Source organism: Ursus arctos, unplaced genomic scaffold (assembly GCF_023065955.2).
Source record: "Ursus arctos isolate Adak ecotype North America unplaced genomic scaffold, UrsArc2.0 scaffold_33, whole genome shotgun sequence".
In the NCBI taxonomy this organism is placed as follows: Eukaryota; Metazoa; Chordata; class Mammalia; order Carnivora; family Ursidae; genus Ursus; species Ursus arctos.
The window spans coordinates 5,013,659-5,037,871 of NW_026623019.1; the positions used below are offsets into that span (position 1 = coordinate 5,013,659).

At 36.3% G+C, this 24,213-nt stretch overlaps 1 protein-coding gene across 7 annotated transcripts in view; it reads right to left on the reverse strand.

The window, feature by feature from the left end:
• Positions 1-24,213, reverse strand: part of RIC1 (RIC1 homolog, RAB6A GEF complex partner 1) — a 144,027-nt gene that overhangs the window by 75,135 nt on the left and 44,679 nt on the right. For 6 of the 7 annotated variants that reach the window (XM_048218390.2, XM_048218389.2, XM_048218388.2 and 3 more), the window contains exon 3: positions 14,942-15,021. The exons of the other annotated variant lie outside the window; for it this stretch is intronic. In XM_048218390.2, coding sequence (XP_048074347.1) covers positions 14,942-15,021 — 80 coding nt within the window. The remainder of the gene's footprint in view (positions 1-14,941; positions 15,022-24,213) is intronic. 7 annotated transcript variants of the gene reach the window in all.

The following is a 24,213-nucleotide window of genomic DNA, read 5'->3' on the forward strand; positions in this document are numbered from 1 at the left end:
AATTTGTAGTGGATTTACTGAGATAAAAATCCCATCATAAATCAAGTAAGATCTCTATATGTTAATAAAAGGGTCAATCCAGCAAGAAGGTATCATAACTACAAACAGATACACATACAACAATAGAGCCCAAACATGTAAAGGGAATACGGACAGAACTGAAGGAAGAAACAGTTCTACAATAACAGCTGGGAATTTCAATATCCCACTTTCAATAATGGACAGAACCTGACAGAAGATCAGAAGGGAAACAGTGAATCGAAACACTATAAACCACTCAGATCTCAGGCTCATACGAATATTCCACCCAGCATCAGAATACATGTTCTTTCTCAAATGCACATGAACATTCTCCAGGACAGAACATACATTTAGCCACAAAAATGCCTCAATAAATTTAAAAAGACTGAAATTATACAAAGTATCTTCTCTGACCACAACATATCAAAGGCAGACATCAATAACAAAAGGCAAACTAGAAAATTCACAAACATGTAGAAATTAAACAACACCTCTTAAACAACCAGTAGGACAAAGAAAAAAACAAAAGGGAGATGAGAAAATACTTTGAGACTAATGAAAATGAAAACACAACACCATGCGATGCAGTAAATGCAGTGCTTAGAGGAAAATTTATAGCTAAAATGCTTACATTAAAGAAGATCTCAAATCTATAACCTAATTTTACACCTTAAGGAACTAAAAAAAGAAGAGCAAACTACACTCAAAACCAGCAGAAAAAAGGATATAATAAAGACTGGAGTGGCTATAAACAGAACAGATAAAAGAGAAACAAAAGAAAATAAAATCAGTGAAAACAAATCAGTTCTCTGAAAATATTAATAAAGTTGAAAAAAACTAAGGAAAAAAGAAGGCTCAACTCACTAAAATCAAAAATAAAGTGGGAATATTACTAGTGAATTTGTGGAGAAATAAAACAGATTATAAGAGAGTCTACATATTTAGTGAACTTAAATCCCCAACGTCTCTGGACATAAATTATCTTAAATATCTAGCAAAGGCAGATTGTGTTTAATATTATGTTTAATAATTCAGAAGGCAGACTTGACAACAATAACATGCAACTTATTAAGAACAGGCTAAGTCATTTTTCTCATTCTATAAACACACAAAAGGATAAAAGGTGACTTGAAAAGCAGCTTTTCCAAAGTCACTGTCAGTGAAAAGTAAAATCGGACCAGAACCCAAGTAGCTCTAATTTCAAATGAAATCTCTTCTCCCTATTGCTGTCTATTTATCTGAGGTAGTTAACATCAAGTCCAATATCATTTAAAAAGTAGGAAAAATGAAATCAAGCTAGTTCTAGAGTTTGGTTTTACTAATATATTTTTCACAAATTAAGCTTCCCAGCTTTCATTCTAACGAATGCAAGGCATTCATGTCAACTGGTGGCCTCCAAAGGGCAATAAAAAATGAAATGTTTCCATAGGGTAGGTCAATTAATCAAACTTCCACGGCCTTGAGGAGGAAGCAGTTTCCCACAAAACTGACAAAAATCAAAACTCAAACTACAGTACTCAGAAATTTGTTACAAAAATTACAGAGAAGTCTTAAAAGAAAAAAAAAATGCCTGTAATTTATGTCAAGTATGCTTGATAAGGGCTAAATAATGTGATGCTAAAAACTGTCACTACACAATTAAACTCAACATTTATTTCAACAAACTTTATTATGCAGGAGATCTCAAATACTTTCAGTGCCAGCCAAAGAAAATAACAATGTGGTACACAATCTGATGGATTTCGGAGATGGAGGGGATGGACAGGAACTTCAAGAGTACAGCTAATTATACAGTATTTCTCCTATCAACGTAACTTCCCTAAATCTGATCTTTCCTTCCAAGTATAGCTCAAATCCTAAATACAAAATTCCCCTGACAACCTAGCACTTTCCCCTAATGCTATTACCACTTCTGGGGACATTCATTCACTTGGCATTTGCTGCTTTCTATCGCCCTTATCTCTAAATTGTTCTCTTCATTTGCATCTTACACCTCTCTAGCACCTCGTACAAATATTAGGAGGCATACAAGACAATGAAGAGGAATCTCATTCCAGATCTTTAAATCTTTTTTCCCCTATTTTATTGAGGTATAATTGACATAGAATCTGTGTAAGTTTAAGATACAAAACATAATAATTTGATATATGTGTGTATTATTAAGCAATTACCATAACAACATTAGTTAACAATCCATCACTTTGTGATGAGAACTTGTAAGATCTGCTCCCTTAGCAACTCAAGCTTTTTTTTTTTAAAAAGATTTTGGAACGTGCTACACTTAATCTAATAAATTCTGGCAATCGTAGATGAATTCTGGGACCAAGAGGCTTTGGTTCTCCAATCATAGCTATGAAAAGGCTCAGAAAGGTTTCTTTCCTCACACTCTATACCTCATGTGTCATCATTTGTAGTCAACACAATTGTTTAGTAGGATATCAATAATCAAAGTATTTCTGGATGAAATAAAATAATGATATCTGGTTGTGGTAAAACGCATTCCAATAAAAAAAAGATATAAAACTGTTCAGGTTGACTGATGGGCAGGTGGCCACTTTATTATTATACTAATAGAGAAACTAGTACCAAAGTAGCCCTCCAGAAACAATAAAAGAAAACTCGACAAAACAGAGGCAACAACTGTGTTGAGACACTGGATAACAGGAAGCACAAAACTGTGATGAAAAACAAAAAAACTGCTCTAATAGAAGTCACTTTCCAGACTACCATGAAGGACAGGAGAACCCAAACCTAGTATGACAATCTTGTTCCGTTCAGGGAAGTAGAAGTAGCCATTTGTGGAAAAGAGTACCAGAGGCAGAAGATCCAGAGAAAGGCTCCCCTGGAGTCTTTGTGAATACTAAGCTGTGTAAATATATGGTGAGAAACCCACTGCCTGCCAAAGAATAACTGCCAGGGTTTGGGGCTACAAAGCTCCGACAGGGCTGGGAGACATTCCAGTTCTGAGCAGAGACAAGAGACCTTGCTAAGGACTAGGACATTCCGTGGACAGCTCAGACAGGCTCAGCTAACCTACAATAAAGGTTGAACCCACCTTAAAAACATACAAACAAACTTCAGAAGGATCAAAGAGACCTACAATTTGACATTCAAAATAATCTCAACATTCCCTAAAGGAAAAGAAGAAAACTCAGACATTCGATAATATCACACAATTTCCATTATCTGATATAAAATCACCAGACATGTGGTATGACCCAGCAATTCTACACCAAGGTATTTATTTACTCAAGAGATATAAAGCTAACTGCAGAGCAAACTGGGATTGGAATCTAAAAAAAAAGCAGACAAGGGGGCACCTGGGTGGCTCAGTCAAACTTCTGCCTTCAGCTCAGGTCATGATCTCAGGGTCCTAGGATCCAGCCCCACGTCAGCCTCCCTGCTCATTGGGGAGCCTGCTTCTTCCTCTCCCTCTGCCTGCCACTCCTCCTGCTTGTGCTCCACCCCCCTCTCTGTCAAATAAAATCTTTAAAAAAAAAATTTTTTTTTAAAGCAGGTAAGGTTGACAATTTCACTTTTCATTGCTTGTTTTCATAAGAATATAGTCATGGATTACCAGTGTAAATATTTTTAAGTGCTATGGGATTGTATGTGAAGGATCAGCTACTTCTTGGGTACAAGGGAGAATTAGCTGAGAGAAAAGCTTTAGATGTAAGATGTTTGACTTCAGCTTCTCAACTACCTCATAGAGCTCTGTTATGTAAAACACGCAGTTGGGGGGGGTGCACCAAGTAAACAAACAGCAAATGAACAGACATTACACAGGAATTGTGGTTTCAGTGCTAAAGGTAGGGGAAAAGTAGGTTCTAAATGCCAGGCCAGAGCTTGGCCTTCACTTTGTGGTGACTGGGGAGCAACAAACGTTTATAAGGGATTAATATCTCAAATATGCAGAGAACTCCTAAAACTCAACAACAACAAAAACCGGGGCGCCTGGGTGGCGCAGTCTTTAAGCGTCTGCCTTCGGCTCAGGGCGTGATCCCGGTGTTATGGGATCAAGCCCCACATCAGGCTCCTCTGCTAGGAGCCTGCTTCTTCCTCTCCCACTCCCCCTGCTTGTGCTCCCTTTCTCGCTGGCTGGCTCTGTCAACTAAATAAATAAAATCTTTAAAAAAAAAAAAACAAAAAACAACAACAACAAAAACCAAACAACCTGATTCAATAAAGGACTCCAACAGAGAGAAAACACTCAACATCACTAATCATTAGGGAAATACAAATCAAAACTAAACAAACAAAAACAAAGTGTTGACAAAGATGTGGAGGAATTAGAATCCTTGCACTCTGTTGGGAATGGAAAAGATACAAACACTGAGAAAAATGTTATAGCAGTTCCTCAAAGAATTAAAACCAGAATCACCATATAATACAGCAATTCTACTCTGGAGTATTAACCCAAATAAACTGAAATCCAGGTCTCAAAGAGACCTGCGAACACACATGTTCACAGCAGCATTAATCACAACATAAAATATGGAAGCAACCCAACTGTCCATCAAAAGAGGAATAAATAAGCAAAATGTGGTACAGACATACCAGCTTTAGTTCCAGACCACCACAATAAGCAAATTTTGCAAAAGGCAAGTCAGATGAATTTTTTGGTCTTCCAGCACATATGAAAGTTGTATTTACACTACACTGTCATTTTTTAGGTATGCAACAGCATTATGTTTAAAAATACAATGTACATACCTTAATTTAAAAATACCGGATTGCTAACAAATCCTATCATCTGAGCCTCCTGCAACTCAAAATCTTTCTGAGGGTGATGGCTGACTGAACAGGGTGGTGGCTGCTGAAGGTCAGGGTGGCTGTGGCCACTTCTTAAAACAACAATGAAGTTCAGTGCATCGACTGACTCTCTCTTTCACAAAACTTTCTCTGCAGCCTGCAATGCTGTTTGATAGCTTTTACCCACAGAACTTTCAAAACTGGAGACGACCCTCTCAAACCCGGTCACTGCTCTATGAACTAAGTTGACCCGATATTCTAAGTCCTTTGACGTCATTTCAACGGTCTTCACAGCACCTTCACCAGGAGTAGATCCTACCTCAAGAAACCACTTTCTCTGCTCATTCATCAGCAGCAACTCTTCTGTTCCAGTTGTATCCTGAAGATCGCAGCAGTTCCGTCCCATCTTCAGACTCCACTTCTACTTCTAGTTCTCTTGCTATTTCCACCGCTTCTGCAGTGACCTCTTCCTCTGAAGTCCTGAACCCCTCGAAGCCATCCGTAAAGACTGGAATCAACTTCTTCCAAATTCCTACTAATGTTGATATTCTGATCTCTCCCCGTGAATCATGAATGTTCTTCATGAAATCTACGATGGCGAATCCTTCCCAGAGGTTTTCAATTGACTTTGCCCAGATCCATCAGAGGACTCACTATCTACGGCAGCTACAGCCTCAAGAAATGTTATTTCTTAAAGAAGACGACTTGCCAGTTGAAATGACTCCTTGATCCATGGGCTGCAGAACGGATGCTGTGTTAGGAGACGTGAAAACAACACAAATCGCACTGTCCAACTCCATCAGGACTCTCGTGCGATCAGGTACAGAGTAAGTGATATGCAAAAGGAATCTTTTTTTTCCTTAGCGGGTCTCAACAGTGGGCTTGAAACATTCAGCAAACCATGCTGTGAACAGATGTGCTGTCCTCTAGGCCCTGCTGTTCCATTTACGCAGCACAGGCAGAGTAGATTTACTCTAATTCCTAAGGGCCCTAGGACTTGGGAAATGATAAATACGCACCTGCTACAAGTAAAAAGTCACCAACCGCATCAGCCCCGACCAGACGATCGGCCCGTCCTTGGAAGCTTTGAAGGCAGGCGCGGACTTCTCTCCAGCCAGGAACGTCCTAGATGGCATCTTCTTCCTGTGGGAGGCTCTCGCACCCACACTGAGAATCTGCTGGTCAGTGGAGCCGCCTTCGGTCATGAGCTCGGCCAGATCTTCTGGATCACTCGCTGTGGCTCCCACAGCCGCACCTGCTGCTTCGCCTTGCACTTAATGCCACAGACACGGCTTCCTTCCTAAACCTCACGGACCGATCTCTGCTAGCCTCAGACTTGTCTTCTGCAGCCTCCTCCTCTCTCCCCGCCTTCCCAGAATGGAAGAGAGTCGGGGCCTGGCTCTGGGTTAGGCTTTGGCTGAAAGGAATGGCGTGGCTGGTTTGGCCTTTTATCCACTAAACGTTCTCCACGTCAGCAGAAAAGCTGTTTCACTTTCCTATCGTTCTTGTGTTCATGGAGGTAGCACTTCTCATTTCCTTCAGGAGTTTTCCTTTGCATTCACAGTGTGGCTAACTGGCACAAGCCTCCTACCTTTTGGCCGATCTCAGCTTTTGACATGCCTTCTTCACTAAGCTTCACCATGTCTAGCTTCTGATTTTAAGTGAGAGACATGCAACTCTTCTTTCAGCTGAACACTTACAGGCCATTGTAGGGTTATTAACTCACCTGATTTCAATGTTGTTATGTCTTAGGCAATAAAGAGGTCAGGGAGAAAGACAAGGAAATGGCCGGTCAGCAGAGCAGACAGCAGACACACACAGCACTCATCACTGGAACTCACCATCGTTCATGAGCACAGTCCATGGCACCTCAGAACGATTACAGTAGTAAAAGCAAAGATCACTGATCACAGATCACCATGACAAATAAAATTTAAAAACCTGAAATACTTCTAAGAATTACCAAAATGTGACAGAGACATGAAATGCACAAATGCTACTGAAAAAAGGACACCGACAGATGTGTTCAACACAGGGGTGCACAAACCTGCAATTTGTAAAAACACAGTATCTGTGAAGTACAACAAGGTGTGCCTCTATATGCATATAATGGAATAGTATTCAGCCAAAAATGTAGGGAATTCTGAAATATGCTACAACATGGATGAACCTTGAGGACACTATGCTGAGTGATATAAGCCAGACACAAGATAAACACTGTATGATTCCACTTATATGAAGTATAACTGTATACTCAGAAAATGGTTAGGATGGTAAATGTTATGTGTGTTCTACCACAATAAAAAAAAAAAAAGGACATAAAAAAGTTCACTCATAGGATCTTTCTAAAATTTTATCATTCCAGAAAGTAGTGATGCACACTGTTAGTGGTTTTGTATCATTAGAGACAGGTGTTAAACTGATTTAGAATAAAGTTAATACAGACTTTTAAAAAAGAGTTTCTGAGATAAGAATTTACATTATCAAGTCTGTTTTAAAAAATAAATCTGCTAGCAATGCAAAGGATGGATTTCTGTAGGTAGGAGAAAGAGACCAGAGGAAGAGAATGAGTTAATAAATAAGCTTTTCCAATAGGCAAGGAGAGGCCCTAAAGGCCCCTACTAAGACAAGGGGAGTGAAACACAGAGAGGCAAATTCTAGAGACGCTGAAGAGCTATCAGTCAATACAACACAACTTGATTACCAAACAAATATGAGAAATAAGGAAATAAAGACTCCAAGGTTTCAACCTTCCACAACTGTAGGAAAGATTATGGTAACTGCAAAAAATGTGAGAAAAGCAACAGCATGTGGCTTCCTTGGAAGGAAGAAGATGAGTGAGGCTGAGACATGATGAATCTGAAGCTGCCTGCAGACCTATCTAAATGGATCTGTCCTAGAAAGGTGAGCATGAAACTCAAGAAAGTAGCACTAAATTAAAGAAACAGACCTGGATCCCATCCACATGTACTAAATAATTAAAGCCAGGTAGAATGTGTAGAAGGGAACTCAGAACAAAACCCTGGGGAACACTAAAGCACTACCGTAGGTACTGTACCGCAATTCATGCACTGACTTCATCTTAATGAAGTAGAAAGCATTCGCTCTATTGCTCAGATGAGTAAAATAAAACTCAAAAGACAGCAACATAATTAATCCTGCTAAGGAAAACCACAGAAAATTTTTAAGTAAGGAAATGGCAATTAAATTTTATATTAAAAATTCATTTAGGGGAAAACCGTAAAATATGTTTTAAGACAATATTACAATAATCCAGGAGAAAAGAGACAAAACCCAAAGCAAAGGAGTGTTGCTGGGGACTGGGAAGAAATGCAGACATGAAGGAGACACACAAGGTTGAATAAGTAGAATATACAAAAGGCAGAATACACTGGACAGGATACAGATGGGCGACTGAAGTTAGAGAGCGAGAGGAGTAAACAGACTCAAGTAAATGGTGGTACCATTTACCAAAAAAAGGGATTTGGCCATAGGCTTTCCCAGGGTTAAGTTGCTTAAAAATCGGAACATAATTTTTCATATTTTTACACGTAATAAAAAAATTCCCCACTTTTTTCTTTTTTTGGGCAGGCGGTGGTTCATGAGCATGGGGATGGGAGGGCCAGAGGGAAGAGAGAATCTTAAATAGGCTCCATGCCCAGCACAGAGACTGACGTGAAGGTTGATCTCACAACCCTGAGATCATGACCCTGAGCTGACATCAAGAGTTGGATGCTTAACCAACTGAGCCACCCAGGAGCCCGCCAACCCCACTTCTAATTTTTAAACTGTAAGTTATTAGGTAAAACTTAAAATGTATTCACAATAATATTACTAACTTTCTTACCTGCTAAATCTCTCCAATCCAGAATTCACTTCCCCTGGTATGTTCTGTTTCCTAGTCTGAGATCTTTTCAAATGTCATCTCCTCAGTGAAGACCCTGACCACTCTATTTCAACCTAATCCATTTCCCTACTTTATTTTTCTCCATAGAAACGTTATCACCTAATTTGTAATGTATTTTCCTTATTTATCACCATCTACTAGAAGAGTAAGGTTTTTCATCTGGTTTTCCTTCCTTTACCCCCCGATACCAGTGGGTATTCCCAGCATCTACAACAGTTCTGGAGCATCAAAAAATTCAAAATTTAAATGAAAAGATGTATGAAAAGATGTATGGATCTTTCCTTGAAAGATGTAGTATCCTTATCACCAGGCCTTTTATATTTAAAAACAATTTTTTGTTTACATTATCACACATTCAGAAAGCCTTCAGTCTGATAAGAACAATGTGATTTTCTGATGTGAGCAGAGATTTTTTAACACTTCTATAATTCTTTGCATTTGGGTGCCAATGTTAGAAGTATGGCCAACAGGGGAGTAGTTTTCAGTGCCCAGAATTTATACAACATCACTATCAATCTTATTATTATTATTATTACTAAGTGCTCATACAATTATGATGTAAGCTAATGGACACAGAAGATGTAAAGTTCAATACACACCTACATTTATAGAATGTATATTGAAATTAATACACAAAATGTAATATTTGAGGAGATCAAAAGGAATCAAAATTTTTAGGATAACTGACATATTTGTCAAGTTTAGAAACTGAATTTATAACAAGGTACACTGTTAGAAATAACACTCTAAATCTACAGAGCCTTAAGGGGAAAAAAAGCAGTTAAAGTTTATTTTCCAAAAAACACTAAAAATTTATTAGCAAAAAGGAAGTAACAAATGTTGAGGGAAACTTTCACATCTCTATTTCAGACCTTTTCTCCTCTAAAGGTGATGTAATTTCAGTAAATGTGTTGAGATTAGAAACTGCTAACCTCAATGAGCTATCCTCTACCTGCTTCCCACCTGACACTACTTCATTAAGAGTCAGCTAGGAAGAAGTCTCAAAATCTAATAAACAATGTTGGGGGTAAGGAAAAGGAAACGAGAGATTTGAGTTTGTTGATTTTTTTTTTTAAAGATTTTATTTATTTGGGGGGGGAGAGAGAGAGAGAGAGAGAGAGAAGAGTGAGCACGAGCATGGGGCGGGGGGAGAAGCAGACTCCCCGCTGAGCAGGGAGCCTGATGAGGGGCTCCTTCCCAGGACCCTGGGATCATGAACTGAGCTGAAGGCAGATGCTTAACCAACTGAGCCACCCAGGTGCCCCAAGAGGTTTGAGTTTGGATGGTTGTTCTGGAGTGGGGTTTTTTTCCCCATGAAGATAATCTCTAGATCTTCTTTAATATTTGATAATTAAACATACTGAATTTTAGTATAACTTTTTTATTTTTAGAACTTTGTCCTCTTACTAGTAAGGCGGATGTCTGACAAAAGAGGTTGATAGTAAGAGTGGAAAGACAGAAAAAAAAAAGAAAAAAGTCTCTATTAAAGTATATATCATGACATATTTGTTAAAATTATTCTCATTATAAAATTAAACATGATTTGCAGTTTCAAGATCTACCACACTCATATTTAAATACAAACAAATCAACACATTCTAAAGGTATATACAAGTTATTTCTGATTTATCCCTGGCAGGGTTTCCTCCATAAATTTCAATGCAAGTTCCCAGATATGAAAGAAAAAGCCAAGACGGATCTTTAGTGGACAACTGTGTCCAATGGTCTGTGTAGCTAACACAAAGGGACATTTTAATATAGAATGAAATGTACAAAAAGATCAAACAAGTGAAACATTAATCAAAGAGTAAATGACCTTTGAGGCATTAAGAGTCATTTGATAGGACTGCCCCCATTGTTGAAAGCTGACTCCCAATATAAGGAGGAAGGATGCTGGAAACACCACTATGTGGAAACTATGAAAGATCACGGGGACATCCGACCTGTTCTCGGGTGGAGCATAATGGAAAATGATATACAGTCTAAGGTTAAGATGCTGTCACATAATACAGGGAAGTTGAGATACTCCAGAAAAACTCATGTGATGAACTCATAAAATTCAGAGAAGAGAAACAAGAGACAACAGTGTTTCTATAATTGAGAAGAGCAGGACTAACTACTGGCCTCAATTATACCACCTCTATTCTTCACAACCATTACATATATAAACCCCTCCAGATCATTTCTCCTGTTTTTGATTCACTACTCCCTAAAAAACCCCAAAGTAGCAGATGACCTGGGCATAAATAGGACTGAGGCAGTAAAGTATTGGCGGTTAAGAGCATACACGTGGAAGCTACGGCACTTACGTCTGAATCATGGCCATAGCACTTACTGGTGAGTGACTATTGCTAAGTTAGCTGGCCTCTCTGTGCTGCAGTAATTGTACCTAACTACCTCACAGGGTTGTTACCAAGATTAAATGAGTTTGAAAAAGTGCTCAGAACAGTGTCTGGAACTGCCGCAGGGCTTACAATGGCACAGACGACAAAGCTGATGCACTGTCAAAACTAAACATTTTTTTAAACTCCCCTCAAACCCGTGTATGAACCACTTTCCCGGTTTTAAAAACAGGAACTCCTATAATCCTCCAAACAATCGAAGAAAAATATTTTTACTCCCATTTTATAAATAAGTTCTACAGAAAAACTAAAAACTTAAGCTGGCTAAGTAACCCGACTAGACAGCAGTCCAGCACTAAAATACATAATAGACTGATTCTCATGTGCCCTGCTCTACAAAACTGTTTCCCTAGAAGATATTTTGATCTTACGTAGCAGTTACTAGAAGTTAAACTGGGAAAGAAGTCCATTATCAGGTCAAATATTAAAAATTAAAAGTCACTTAATATATGCTATACATATAAAATCACTTCATATATACTTATGCACATAAAATCACTTAAAATATTAGAAATGAAGTAAAAATCTGGTGAAGGAAAAAGTGTATTAGTAATAGCATTAAGAAGAGCAGCTGTCCATTAATTTTCCCACATATGAGGGAATTATGTAAACATTTAATATGCATGATCTCATTTAATCCTATGAAATAATTACTACAGCTACCTCATTCTACAGATGAGGAAACTGAGGTTTTAGAGGTATTAAATAACTTGACAGAAGTTATCCAGCTGGGAAGAGAACAGTGGACATTCAATCCCGGGTCCACATGAGGCCAAAGCCTAGCCCTTTAGCTAAGGCAAGGCACTACTCATGCCGTACGAAGGCAATACACATTTTACTGAGCCACATACTGAAACCTGTGATTGTCAATATACTGGAAGAAAGCCCAAATTTTTAAAAAAATATAATGTATTTTCTGTAGTTCTCTAGTCCAACATACAGTCAAACACAGCAAAGTCCATGCACTGTCAGAACTACTACTTAGTTAAGGGGCATCCTCTGGAATCTAAATATCAGAAGGTAGAAACTCTTTTGAAATTCTCTGCAACACAAAAAGTGAGCCTCAACATACTATTCCAAATTGCTGTAAATATATGAAATCATGTTAGTGATCTGAAATAATGGAAATGGTATTTTTCACTGCGTCAAGAGATGTTATCTCCCCACCCTGTCAACCTGGACTAGTATGAATTAATCAAGTATTTTCAGGAGCATGTCTAAATGGAGCAATAAAATGGGTTCAAATATGCTAGCTCAAAATGTACAAGGTAATTAAAAACACTAATTACAACAGTTCTTCAAAAGGCTCACAAAATTACCGCTTAGAATGAAAAACAAGTTCTACATTATCCACAAAACTGAATTTAAAATTTCTAAACATCCTATCAAAATGCCCATAACATTTTAAACAATACAATTTATATACTGAAAGGGTTTTTGCATTAAAGATTTTTATTGAAAAAATCAAATTAGTACAAAAGATTTCCAAAATTCAACTTACACCTCAACTAATATTAGATTACAAAAACAGGTGGCTTATGGAATAAAGAAAATCTAGATAGTTCCTTAAAATCTATGATAAATGGATTGGAGTTACATTCTACATGGCCTAGATTAGCTTTCCCCAAAGTGTTTTCTCAAGAATTTCGGCAAGTATTAAGCAACTTTCATAACACAATTTTTAAAAATCATTTTTTTTGGCTTTTGTTATACGTTTTTCAAACACACTGATTTTTTTTTTTTTAAACCACACTGAATATAGTGCAAACCAAAAATTCTGGAAAATTCAAGAGTTGAAAGAAGATGAAAAATCACTACAGTTCTACAATTCAGGAGCAATTACTACAAATATACATTACTCTAGCTTTTTTTTTTTTAAGATAATTTTTGTTGTTTTGCAAAGTTGTTGTGGTCATATAACATATATAACTTTGTGTAACTCATTTCTTCACTTGGCATTTTAATATGACCAAGTTCTCAATTTTGTGAATTTTTTGAAATATATTTAATGATTGCATATTATTTGAGAATATACCATGGTTGACTTTCATACCAAAACTCTCTATTATCACACTTTTGTGTATATCTACTATCAGAAGCGTGTAAGAACGTATTTTAAAATTCCTCTGCTAGCAGAATAAAAAAAAAAAAAAAAAGACTATTTTTACATATTGGGGGGCCTGGGTGCCTCAGTTGCTTAAGCAACCGGCTCTTGATTCTGGCTCAGGTCATGATCCCAGGGTCCTGGGACTGAGCTCCACGTTTAGCCCCATGCTCAATGGGGAGTCTGACTGAGGATTTTCTCTCTCCCTCTCCGCCTCCCTGAGCTCACATGCATGCGTGTGTTCTCTCCCTAAAATAAATGAATCTTTAAAAAAAATTTTTTTAATTCTAAAAGAAAACCAACAAAAAAAGATTATTTTTACATATTAAAATGTGGTTTTAAAAAATTTGTATTTAATGTTTTGAGTTACTAGTGTTTGAGTTACTAATTAACAAGTTTCTCTCTTATTTGCTAGGTATATTTCCTATCATGAGATCGCTTTCACCTATTTACCTTTTGAAATATTTGTGTTTCTTAGTAATTCATAGGTCTCCTTAAAATACATTTTATAAAAAAATTACATGAAATATAATATTTTATAAAATATAAAAATAGTAGGCCTCAGTTCTATTTACTGAAAAAATTTTCCCCAATTTGTTACCTGCCTTTTTAATGTTATTCTTTCTCCTGTTAATTTTCAGAAATGTAAACTTTCCTGTATTGAAATCTACTTTCCCTCTAACTTCTTATATACCTGATAAACTCTGGCCATCTCCTACCATCTAGAAACGTGATAAATATTCACTTAAACAGTCATCCAGCTTTAATGGTATGATTTAAAAAAAAAAAAAAAAAAGGAAGGGATACCTGGGTGGCTCAGTCAGTTAAGTATCTGCCTTTGGCTAAGGTCATGATCTCAGGGTCCTGGGATCTAGCCCCGCATCAGGCTCTCTGCTCAGCGGGGAGTCTGCTTCTCCCTCTGCCCTCCTTCACCCCATGCTCATGCTCACTTGCTCTCTCTCTCTTGCTCATTAAATAAAATCTTAAAAAAAAAAAAGAGGATATGCTTTAAAATGGGTATGTTCTTTTATTTCAAAAGTTCTTTCAATAAAACATTCTTTTATTCCAAAAGTGAGGCAAAAAAATTAAGGAAAAGAGGGGCGCCTGGGTGGCACAGTGGTTAAGCATCTGCCTTCGGCTCAGGGCGTGATCCCGGAGTTCTGGGATCGAGCCCCACGTCAGGCGCTTCCGCTATGGGCCTGTTTCTTCCTCTCCCACTCCCCCTGCTTGTGTTCCCTCTCTCGCTGGCTGTCTCTCTCTCTGTCGAATAAATAAATAAAATCTTAAAAAAAATTAAGGAAAAGAATGCAAAATATACAGAACAACATAGTTTGAAAATCAAAGTCCTGTTCCTTCAAGTTCTATCCAAGACGTAACTGCTGTTCGGGGTACATATTGTTTTCTATGCACATACAAAAATATACAGGAAAAAGTGTTTGTAACTTTCCTGACATTTCCTCTCTACCCCTCATGACGTTTTAGTCCCTCCCTAATAATGCTAGAGTATATTAGTAGTGATCCTGAATGACTAAGAAGGGATACAGTACATTCACCCAAGATTCTCAGACTTTTTTAGTAACAGAATTCTTTATTCAATTAATGACAGTTCAAAGAGTTGGTAATTTCTGAAATACTATTTTTAAAGTACTGGCCTGGCTTTATTTTATTCACTTCAGACAATGCAAAACTGGAATGTTTTTATGAATACAAAGTATGCAAACCAATTATTAAAAGAATGAAAGACAACAAACTTACTTGGGATACACTGGTTCATAAAGGTACTTGTCCCCTCTTGTAGATGTAATATGAAAAAACAAGATGTAGCCATATGCAGTCTGAAAGATAAATTTTATTTGCCATAAATTAAAGGGTAAGGCTATGACTAAAACCTTAAATTTTATTTTTATATATTCTTACTTTGAAAACACTTTACTCGTGGGAACCTTCTTTTGAAGAGCTATACTCTAAGTATGCAATTAAAAAGTAACTTCTTGTTTAATATAACCAACAAAAAGAGCTTTTATATTTCGATAATATTTCATCTCATTGAAATCAATAGCTCATAATGTACTATAAACAATAACTCTAAAATAGTTACAGTATTCAATAGCAGATGATTATTTTACAAAATATACATAACTTTTTGAACTCTGCAATATGGCAAATAATTTTTTTTCTAAATTTTTAAAGCAACAATGTCACCAAATAGTAATACTATGATAAGTTCTTGACTCTACTCAAAGTTTACACAATATATCTTCAGAATAACATTTATATATTTCAAAATCAATCAACTGGACTCTGGTTTACTATAAGATATACTGAGACACAGAAGAAAAACAGAGCAAACCTCCAATTTCCAAACCCGAACATCAGTTAATTTTTTTAAAGTTAACAAAATACTTTTAAAATACAAATTGTATTGAAACCTTACATAATCATGGCACATATCTGTCAATTGCAAAGCTCAGTCACTTTACACATTTATAGAAACACATAAAATACTATATTTAGCTGTTTCTAACCAAACATTTTCAGGCCTGAGTGAAGTGACAACTTCTTGGCCCCAACTACTATGTATTAATACTGAACTCTTATCATTTTAGAAGCAGGTGGATGAAGCAGGTGGGCTTTTACTCAAAGTAGAACAAAAAAACTGAAAAAAATTATTCAAGGTTTCAAATTTCTTTCTAGTACTTGCTTCTGTTCTTCACGTAAAGGAATGCCAGAGGAAAAACCATTTCTTCAGCAGTCAGGTGTTTTGTTTAAGCTATAAACTTTACTATTTCATAATCATATGTATTCCAAAATTCTAGCTCAAGATATTGGGACACAAAAGAAAAGAGGCTAAGATCATCATTCTAATTCCTCAGGTGCAATTTTACCTTCTTCAAATGTGGAGAATCTGGGATCAAAGGAAAAGAGATTCAAATGGAACCATATTAGACATCATAACCCCTACACAGATTAATGACTTTGAAATTTGTAAACTGTATTATTACCTTAAATGAGCTAGAAAGGTAAAATAATATAGCCTAGGACTTACATGAATCACATACAAAAGCTGTCTGGAAGATCAGTCACTCAAGGTCAAAATTTCAACATTTCAGAATATCAGATGCTAACAATATACTTGTAATTTTAACAAGTGCTTAGAAGACTATGATGCCAGAGAAAATACAGCATCATTTTGCACCAGCATTTAGAAATTTTATATACATGGTATACTAGACAAAATTACAAATAATGTCTTGATTTACTATTTCAGTATTTTGTATCAATCTTTACTAAGATCTATAGCTTCGTATGTATATAAATGCTATATACGTCCAGATCTCACTGATCTTTTCCTAAACAATCCTTCCTTTAAAAAGTCCTGACTCTGAACAACTTTAAAAGTTTTGGTAATAACTGATCATCTTTAAAAAATAGCATCGTTGTTGTTAACTATACCAAAACTGTTATTAAGCAGTGTTATGATCGCTTTTCCCTTCTCACCACCAAAATACTTCAAATAAGCATACAACGACTGCTTAATCTACAGGCAACAGTCCCAATACCTTCTTCTAATACTCATACCCATTGTTTCCTGCTCTCTCTCTCTCTCTCCCACAAACACACACACACACACACACACACACACCCCTAATTTTTCTAAGAAAATGAAAAGACAAAATAAAGAACCTCAGAGTTCTCTTTCCTACCATATCTCAATTTTTTTTTTCTTTCTCACCCACATCAATTTTTTTTCTTTCTCTAGGCTTATTTTACTGGATTCTCTGGTTTTAATTACAAAGGCCTTACAATTTTTGTAGGAAACTTGAATGACAAGTCCTCATATCTCTTTCTTTTGTATATCCATGAATAAGGGTCACAGACACGTAAGAATAAAGGCTATCAAGAGAATAAAAGAAATCACTACTTAAATGGAGAATGGAACAGACTTGTCTCTCTCTAGTAACACCACTTAGTAGAAAAAGAACTTTCTAGAAACAATTTTAAAGGATATTAATAATGCATTAAAAATTCAGTCAGAGGTACGAATACTCAAAGAAGTATCTTTTCTTTCCAACTGCAAATTGCAAACAGAGATTTGAAAAACCATGCAAACTATCTCAGATAATCCCGTTTAAAAAGAAGAGTTTGAAATCTGGAGAGAGTGGTGGTTGTTGATGGCATCAATACTATTAATTGCTTGTTTATATTTTGCCTTGTTGGGCATTTGGGAAGTTTCCCCTGGAAACTCAAAATTAAATATATTTTAAAAATTATTTTATGATTGATGCATGACAGACACAATATAAAGGCAATTTTCTGTAAACAAGAAGAATTTAAATCTAGTTGTGTCATGATGCAAATCAACTGTTATATAAAACTAATGCTTCACCTGTAGGAAGCAATCCCAGTACCCTCCTCTACCATTACCCAATCAAGGTTCCCACTGGACATGAATTCACCACATACTTCAGAACTCAAGTTATTATGGATTTCTTCCGTAGCACGTGGCATTTCTAGCATGAAGAAGAGGAGATTCATGCATCTGGGCTCCAATGACCTGAATCATGCATCTTCTGTGCCAAAATATTGTCATGTTAGGCTTCAGATAAGGCTGAAATAACAGATTACCACTATTTAATTCTTTACACTGGTTTGTAAATGGTGTTTGCTGTTTTTAGCTCTATTTCTTATTATACATGTTTGAATACATAAAATTAATCACAGAAATCCATGAAGATAATTACCTACCATTTCTGTATAACTTTTTAGACTCTATACATTCAGATACATGAATATATTTAAATGGGAAATGATAAAAACAGCTATAAATCTCACACACACTCAAAAATAACTGATGAATCTTTTGACATGAATACTCTTCAAAAATTATCATTTCTAATACTACCACACTTTTATACCACAGCACTAATTTAAAAAAGGGGGGGGCTTCTGTTTCCAACCAAGATGAATTAAGGTGAAGCCAATTTATGTTTCCATCTGAAAACAAAACAAACCAAAACAAAAACCTGGGTAAAAACCTGGAAACAATGGTTTTCAAAACACCAACGTGAAGCAATGAGGCCAGCGATCCCTGAGAGATGAGACATTGAATGAATCCTATAATTGCCCCAACTTACTCCCTTGGGATGGTTTCCAGGTCATGGCACTGAAAAGGGGAACTAAGGCAGAGCCTGGGGGACTCCCCAACCTGAGGAGATGAAGCTGAGAGCCCAAGAGGAATAAAACAGCTACAATTCATACAAAAAGTACAGCGAAAGGAGAGCTGCACACAGAAAAAAATCCAAGAGGACCATACACACGCATGTGAGGAAACTACTCAAGGCAGGAGAGAAGTCAAACTAAAAGGATTAGTAAAGAGCACAGTGCTCCAACAGTCCTGAGAACAGTGCCTGTCCCACAGCCAGACTGAAGAATTCATAATTCACAGGGAATTAGTAAGAATGCTCAGAGAAGTAGTCCTCAGGTGTTCCTGTGGTGATCCTAGAAAGTATGGCCTCAGTAGTGGGGAATAATCAGTTTTATTGAGTGCTGTTCAAAACCCACATTACAAAGAGTAAAATAAGACATGAACATTATCATACTATCTGGAAGTAATCATCACTTCATCCTGGAATGAAACTCAAGATAAATAGGACCACAAAAATATCCAGCACACAACAAAAGTAAAATAACAATGTCTGGCATCCAATCAAAGATTACCACATATGCAGATAAACAGGAAAACATGAGACACAATGAGGAGAAAAATCAACCAATCAAGAACGATCCCGAACTCAATTAAATGTTAGAACTTACACAAAGGGGCATTAAAACAGTTACAGCCGTATTCCGTATGTTCAAAACGTTAGGAAATGTAGAAAACCCAAACCATTTTTGAGAGATAAAAACTAAAATATGAGATCAAAATATAGTGGATGTGACTAACAGCAGATTAAATCCTGCAAGAGAAAAATTCACTGGTCATAAAAGCATAGCAGTAAAGATTATCCAAATGAAACCCCCCTCAAAAAAAACCCAAAATAAAGCTAAAAGAGAACTGGTGAGTTGTGGGACTTCAACTGGCCTACTATAAGTATAAACAGGGTCCCCAAGTGTAGAGGTAGATATCAGAAAAAAGTTGTATTAAATTTAATTCAGATTTCATTTGTTTCAGTTAAACTTCTTTAAAAGTTAATTGACTTTTCAAACAAGAATAAGAGCAATGTATGTTGTGATTTTACCACATGTAAAAATAAAATGGGTACAATATATGTTCCTTGACCTCAGTAAAATTAAATTAGAAATCAGTGACAGACTTCAGGAAAACTCTCAAATATTTTGAAACTAGATAATATGCTTCTAAATAATTCATGAATCAAAGAAGACATCAAAAGGAAATTGAAAAAATACAGTATAATAAAATTTGTGGGATGTTGCTACAGCAGTACTTAAGGGGAAATTTTAGAGCTTAGAGAGCTGTATTAGAAAAAAAGAAAAATCCCAAATCCATGACATTAGCTTTCACCTTAAACTACAAGCAGATGAGCAAATGAAACCCAAAGCAAGCAAACTAAAAAGAGAAATACCAGAGATCAGAGTGGAAATCAATGAAATACAAAACAAAAATAAAAATCAATGACACCAAATTCTTATTTTTTGTTTTTTTAATAAAATCATTAAAATTGATACACCTCTACTCATACTGGCGGAGGGCGGGTGGGTGCGATAACCACTATCAGAAATGAGAGCAGTGACATCACTACAGATTCTAGAGGTATTAAAAGAATAATGAGGGAGTATAATGAAGAACCATGACAAAAAGTTTACAACTTGAATTAAAACGACAAATTTCTTGACAGAAATTGCCAATGCAAGTACCTTATAGGCCTACTTTCTATTTACAAGAAACTTAAATTTCAACTAAAATCCTTTCCACAAGAAAACACTATGCTCAGATGGTATCACTGGTGAATTCTACCAAATATTTAAGAAAGAAATATTAATTTGACACAAATACTTCTAGAAAACCAAAGAAGAGGGGGCACTTCCCATCTCATTTTATGAGGCCAGCATTACCCTCAAACCAAAACCAAAGACATTATAAGAAAATAAACTACAGACCAGCATCTCTTATTAACATATATGTAAAACTTCTAAACAAAATTTTAGCAGATAATATTTAACAATATAATATCAGGAATACATCAGAAGTAAAAGGGGTTTATTCAGAAATGCAGAGTTGGGTTAACATTAAAAAAAATCAATAAATATTTCACCATATTAATAAACCAAAAAAGAAAAATAATATGATAGTCTCAATAAATGCAGAAAAAGCATTAAGCATCCTATAAAGCATTCCTGATTAAAAACTGTCAGCAAATTAGCAAGACAGGAAAAACTTCCACAACCTGATAAAGGGAATCTGCAAAACACCGAAAACAACATCCTTGTTAGTGAAAGACCAAATGCTTTTCTTCTGTTCAACACTGTAGTGGACAATATAACCAGTAAAATCAGGCATGAAAAAGAAATAAAAGGTATCTAAGTTAGAAAGGAAAAATGAAAACTGTCCTTTGCCATTGTCATCTATGTAGAAAATCTGATGAACTCTACCAAAAACATACCAGAGTGAGTTTAGCATGACTGCAATACACAAGATCAATATAGAAAAATCAACTGCATTTCTATATACATAAAGAGCCAGAAAATTAACATGTTGTTTTCAATAGGATCAAAAATAAGAACTAAAGAAGAAATCCAGCAAAAGATATGAAATAAGCTGTACACTGACAATAAAACGCTAAAGTTAAAAATATCTAAATAAATGAAAAGATTTATCTTGTTAATAGGTCAAAAGGTTCAATAATGCTAAGATGATTAACTCTCCCCAAATAGACCCACAGATTCAATGCGATCTCAACCAAATCTCAGCAGGCACTTTCATCAAAACTGACAAGGTTAGGGTGCCTGGGTGGCTCAGTCAGTTAAGTGTCTGACCCTTGGTTTCACTTAGGTCATGATCTCGGGGTCCTGGGATCAAGTCCCATGTCAGGCTCTGTGCTCAGCGCATAGTCTGATTGTCTCGTTTCCTCTGCTCTTCCCCCTGCTCTCTCTTCCCCTCTCTGGAATGAATAAAATCTTAAAAAAACAAAAAACCAAACAACAACAACAACAAAAACCCTGTTTAAAAAAAACAAGGTTATTCTAAAATTCAGATGGAAATAAAACATCCTATGACAGTGAAAGCAACTTTAAAAACAAAGAACAAAGTTGGAAAACTGACACTGGGATTTCAAAATTACTACAAAGCTAATCAAATTGATGCTGTATTAACATAAAGGCAGGCAAATAAACACATCATAGAATAGAAGCAAATACAGACAAAACACAGATATACGTGGACAACTGATTTTTGACAAAGATGACAAGAAATATAGTGTTGAAGCAATAACCTCTTCAACAAACCGCAAAAATTGAACTTGGACCCATACCTTGCAACATGTACATAAATTAACTCAAAATATATCACAGACCTAAATATAAAAACCTAAATAATAAAACCTCTACAAGATGGGGTGCCTGGTCAGCTCAGTTAAGTGTCTCACTCGATTTCAGCTCAGGTCATGATCTCAGGGTTATCGGACCAAAACCCACATTGGACTTTGTGCTCAGCACAACTCTGCTTCGGATTCTCTCTCTCCCTCTGCCCCTCCCCACACTTTCTCTAAAAATAAATAAATCTTAAAAAAATACATATATATACATACACACACACACACACACACACACATGAAATAAAACCTCCAGAAGAAGATATAAAAAAATATGAAGCACAAAATAAAAAAAAAAAAAACTGATGAACTGGACTTCATCAAAATTAAGTACTTCATTCAAAAAACAATGTTAGGAGAATGAAAAGACAAGTCACCTATTAGAAGAAATTCTTTATAAAGTATATATAAAATACAGGACTTACATCCAGAACTCTGACTCTGACAATAAGAAAGCAAAGAACCCAATCAATAAAATGAGCAAATGATCTGAACATACACTTTACCACAAAAGACATACAAGGCAAATAAAAAATGTTCAAAATCATTTTTCATTAGAGAAATACAAATTAAAACTATAATGAGATAAACTATACACCTGTTAGAAAGGCTAAAATTAAAAAGCCATACCATACCATATGTTGGCAAAGGGGAAAGAGAACTCTCATGCACTGCTGGTAAGAACATAAAATGATACAACTACTTCAGGAAAAAGCTTGGCATTTCCTTAGAAACTTAAACATTTATTTACCTCATGATTTAGCTGTTTCACTCTTGAGTACTAACCCAACATAAGAGGAAATATATGTCCATATAAATATTTTGTATGTATATGAATGCTCATAAGCATTTGCTTGGAATAGCCAAAAACTGAACACAACTCAAAAGCCCACCAAGAGATGAATGGTCAAACCAGCTGCAGTCCATCAGTAAGACAGAATACTAACCTGTAGTGACAGAAAGCAAATGAGTGGTTGAAGGGAGGTGGATCACAGTGGGGGCGGGGCGGGGGGGGGAGATTACAAAAGGTACAAGGAAATGTGTAGGAATGACGCATAGTTCACTATCTTGATTGCAGTCATGGCTTCAAATGTTATCAAATTGTACACTTCAGACATGCATTTACTGTATAAATTGTACCTCGATAAAGCTAATTTGGAAAAAGAAATTAAAGTGATGGTTGGACTTGCAGCAGCACCTTTTGCTCTCTGGAAAAGCTTCTAACATCACATAAAAAGCCTCATCTAGCCTACTAGAGAATAAGAGGTCCCAAAGAAAACCAAGGTGGACATCTCAAGTCGACTACTAGACAGGGACTGAAAGCATGTGGATCATTAAACACCAGGGGAGCTGTCAGATAACAGTAGCAGTATCAGTGACTAAAGGTGAGACCAGGAGAACTTCTTGACCAAACCCAGAGCAAGTCACAGAAAAAGAGTAAACAAATGGTAGTTTTAAACCAAGACTTGTGATAATGGTTCAATAAATATTACGTATGAACAATAATAATCTAACAAAAATAGTGTAAAGAAAGGCTAAGAACATCAAATCATGGAAATGAGAACAAAATTCAGAGATCAGGAGAATTGCACAATAATCACTTCCAAAACAGAGTCTAGTCAAACCAAAATGAAAGGGAAAAAATGAGATGAATGGGGACTGTGTACAGGACTGTGCCCCTCTGCAAATTGCTATACCCCACTCTGTCAGAACACTGTGCTTTCAGCTGTTATTTGGTGACTCAAGACATTCACATGCTGGGGAAAAAAAATCAAAACACAACAGGAATTCTAAATTAAACTCTCTTTCACTTATTCACAAATAAGTTACATTCTAATTCACGTTACACTCACTTTCAGGTTGCTATCCTGAGCTGAAGGCGCCCACACACATTCAGGTGTGAGGGGAGTAGTCAAGGTAGCAGGAGAAAACAGACTTGGGATGGCAGGTTGGGGCCAGATCACAGGAGGTCCTGAGTACTAGGCTAAGCATTTGGAACACACTTTGAATGCAATGGGAAGCCACTGAAAGGTTTGAAATAAGAGTAAGAGCTCTGATTTAGAAATAGCTATACATAATTAAGATGCACTTCAAGTGGAGAAGAAGGAAAAGCTAAAAGTTTTTAGCTGTAGGCAATCTAGACAAGATATAAGAAGACCTGCACTGAGTCATGGCAGTGAGAAGAACAGAAGAGCAGGACAGTAAACTAGAGCCAGGACTCAGCACCATACTGGTGGTTGGATGGGAACGCAGAATCAAAGGACTCCAGTGTTTTTTCCTATTATAAGTAAAATTGCAGTGAAAATACTTGGACATATGCCTAAAGACACTGGGTTACTATCTGTCAGAGTCCTAAAAATGAGGCAGTACTTAAAATTCATTTTAATGTTCCTTGTGCCTGGCTACCTATTGTCTAAAACTGACAAAAATTTTTGGGATAATTATGGCCTGAAATCATGTTTACAAAAATGATATTTT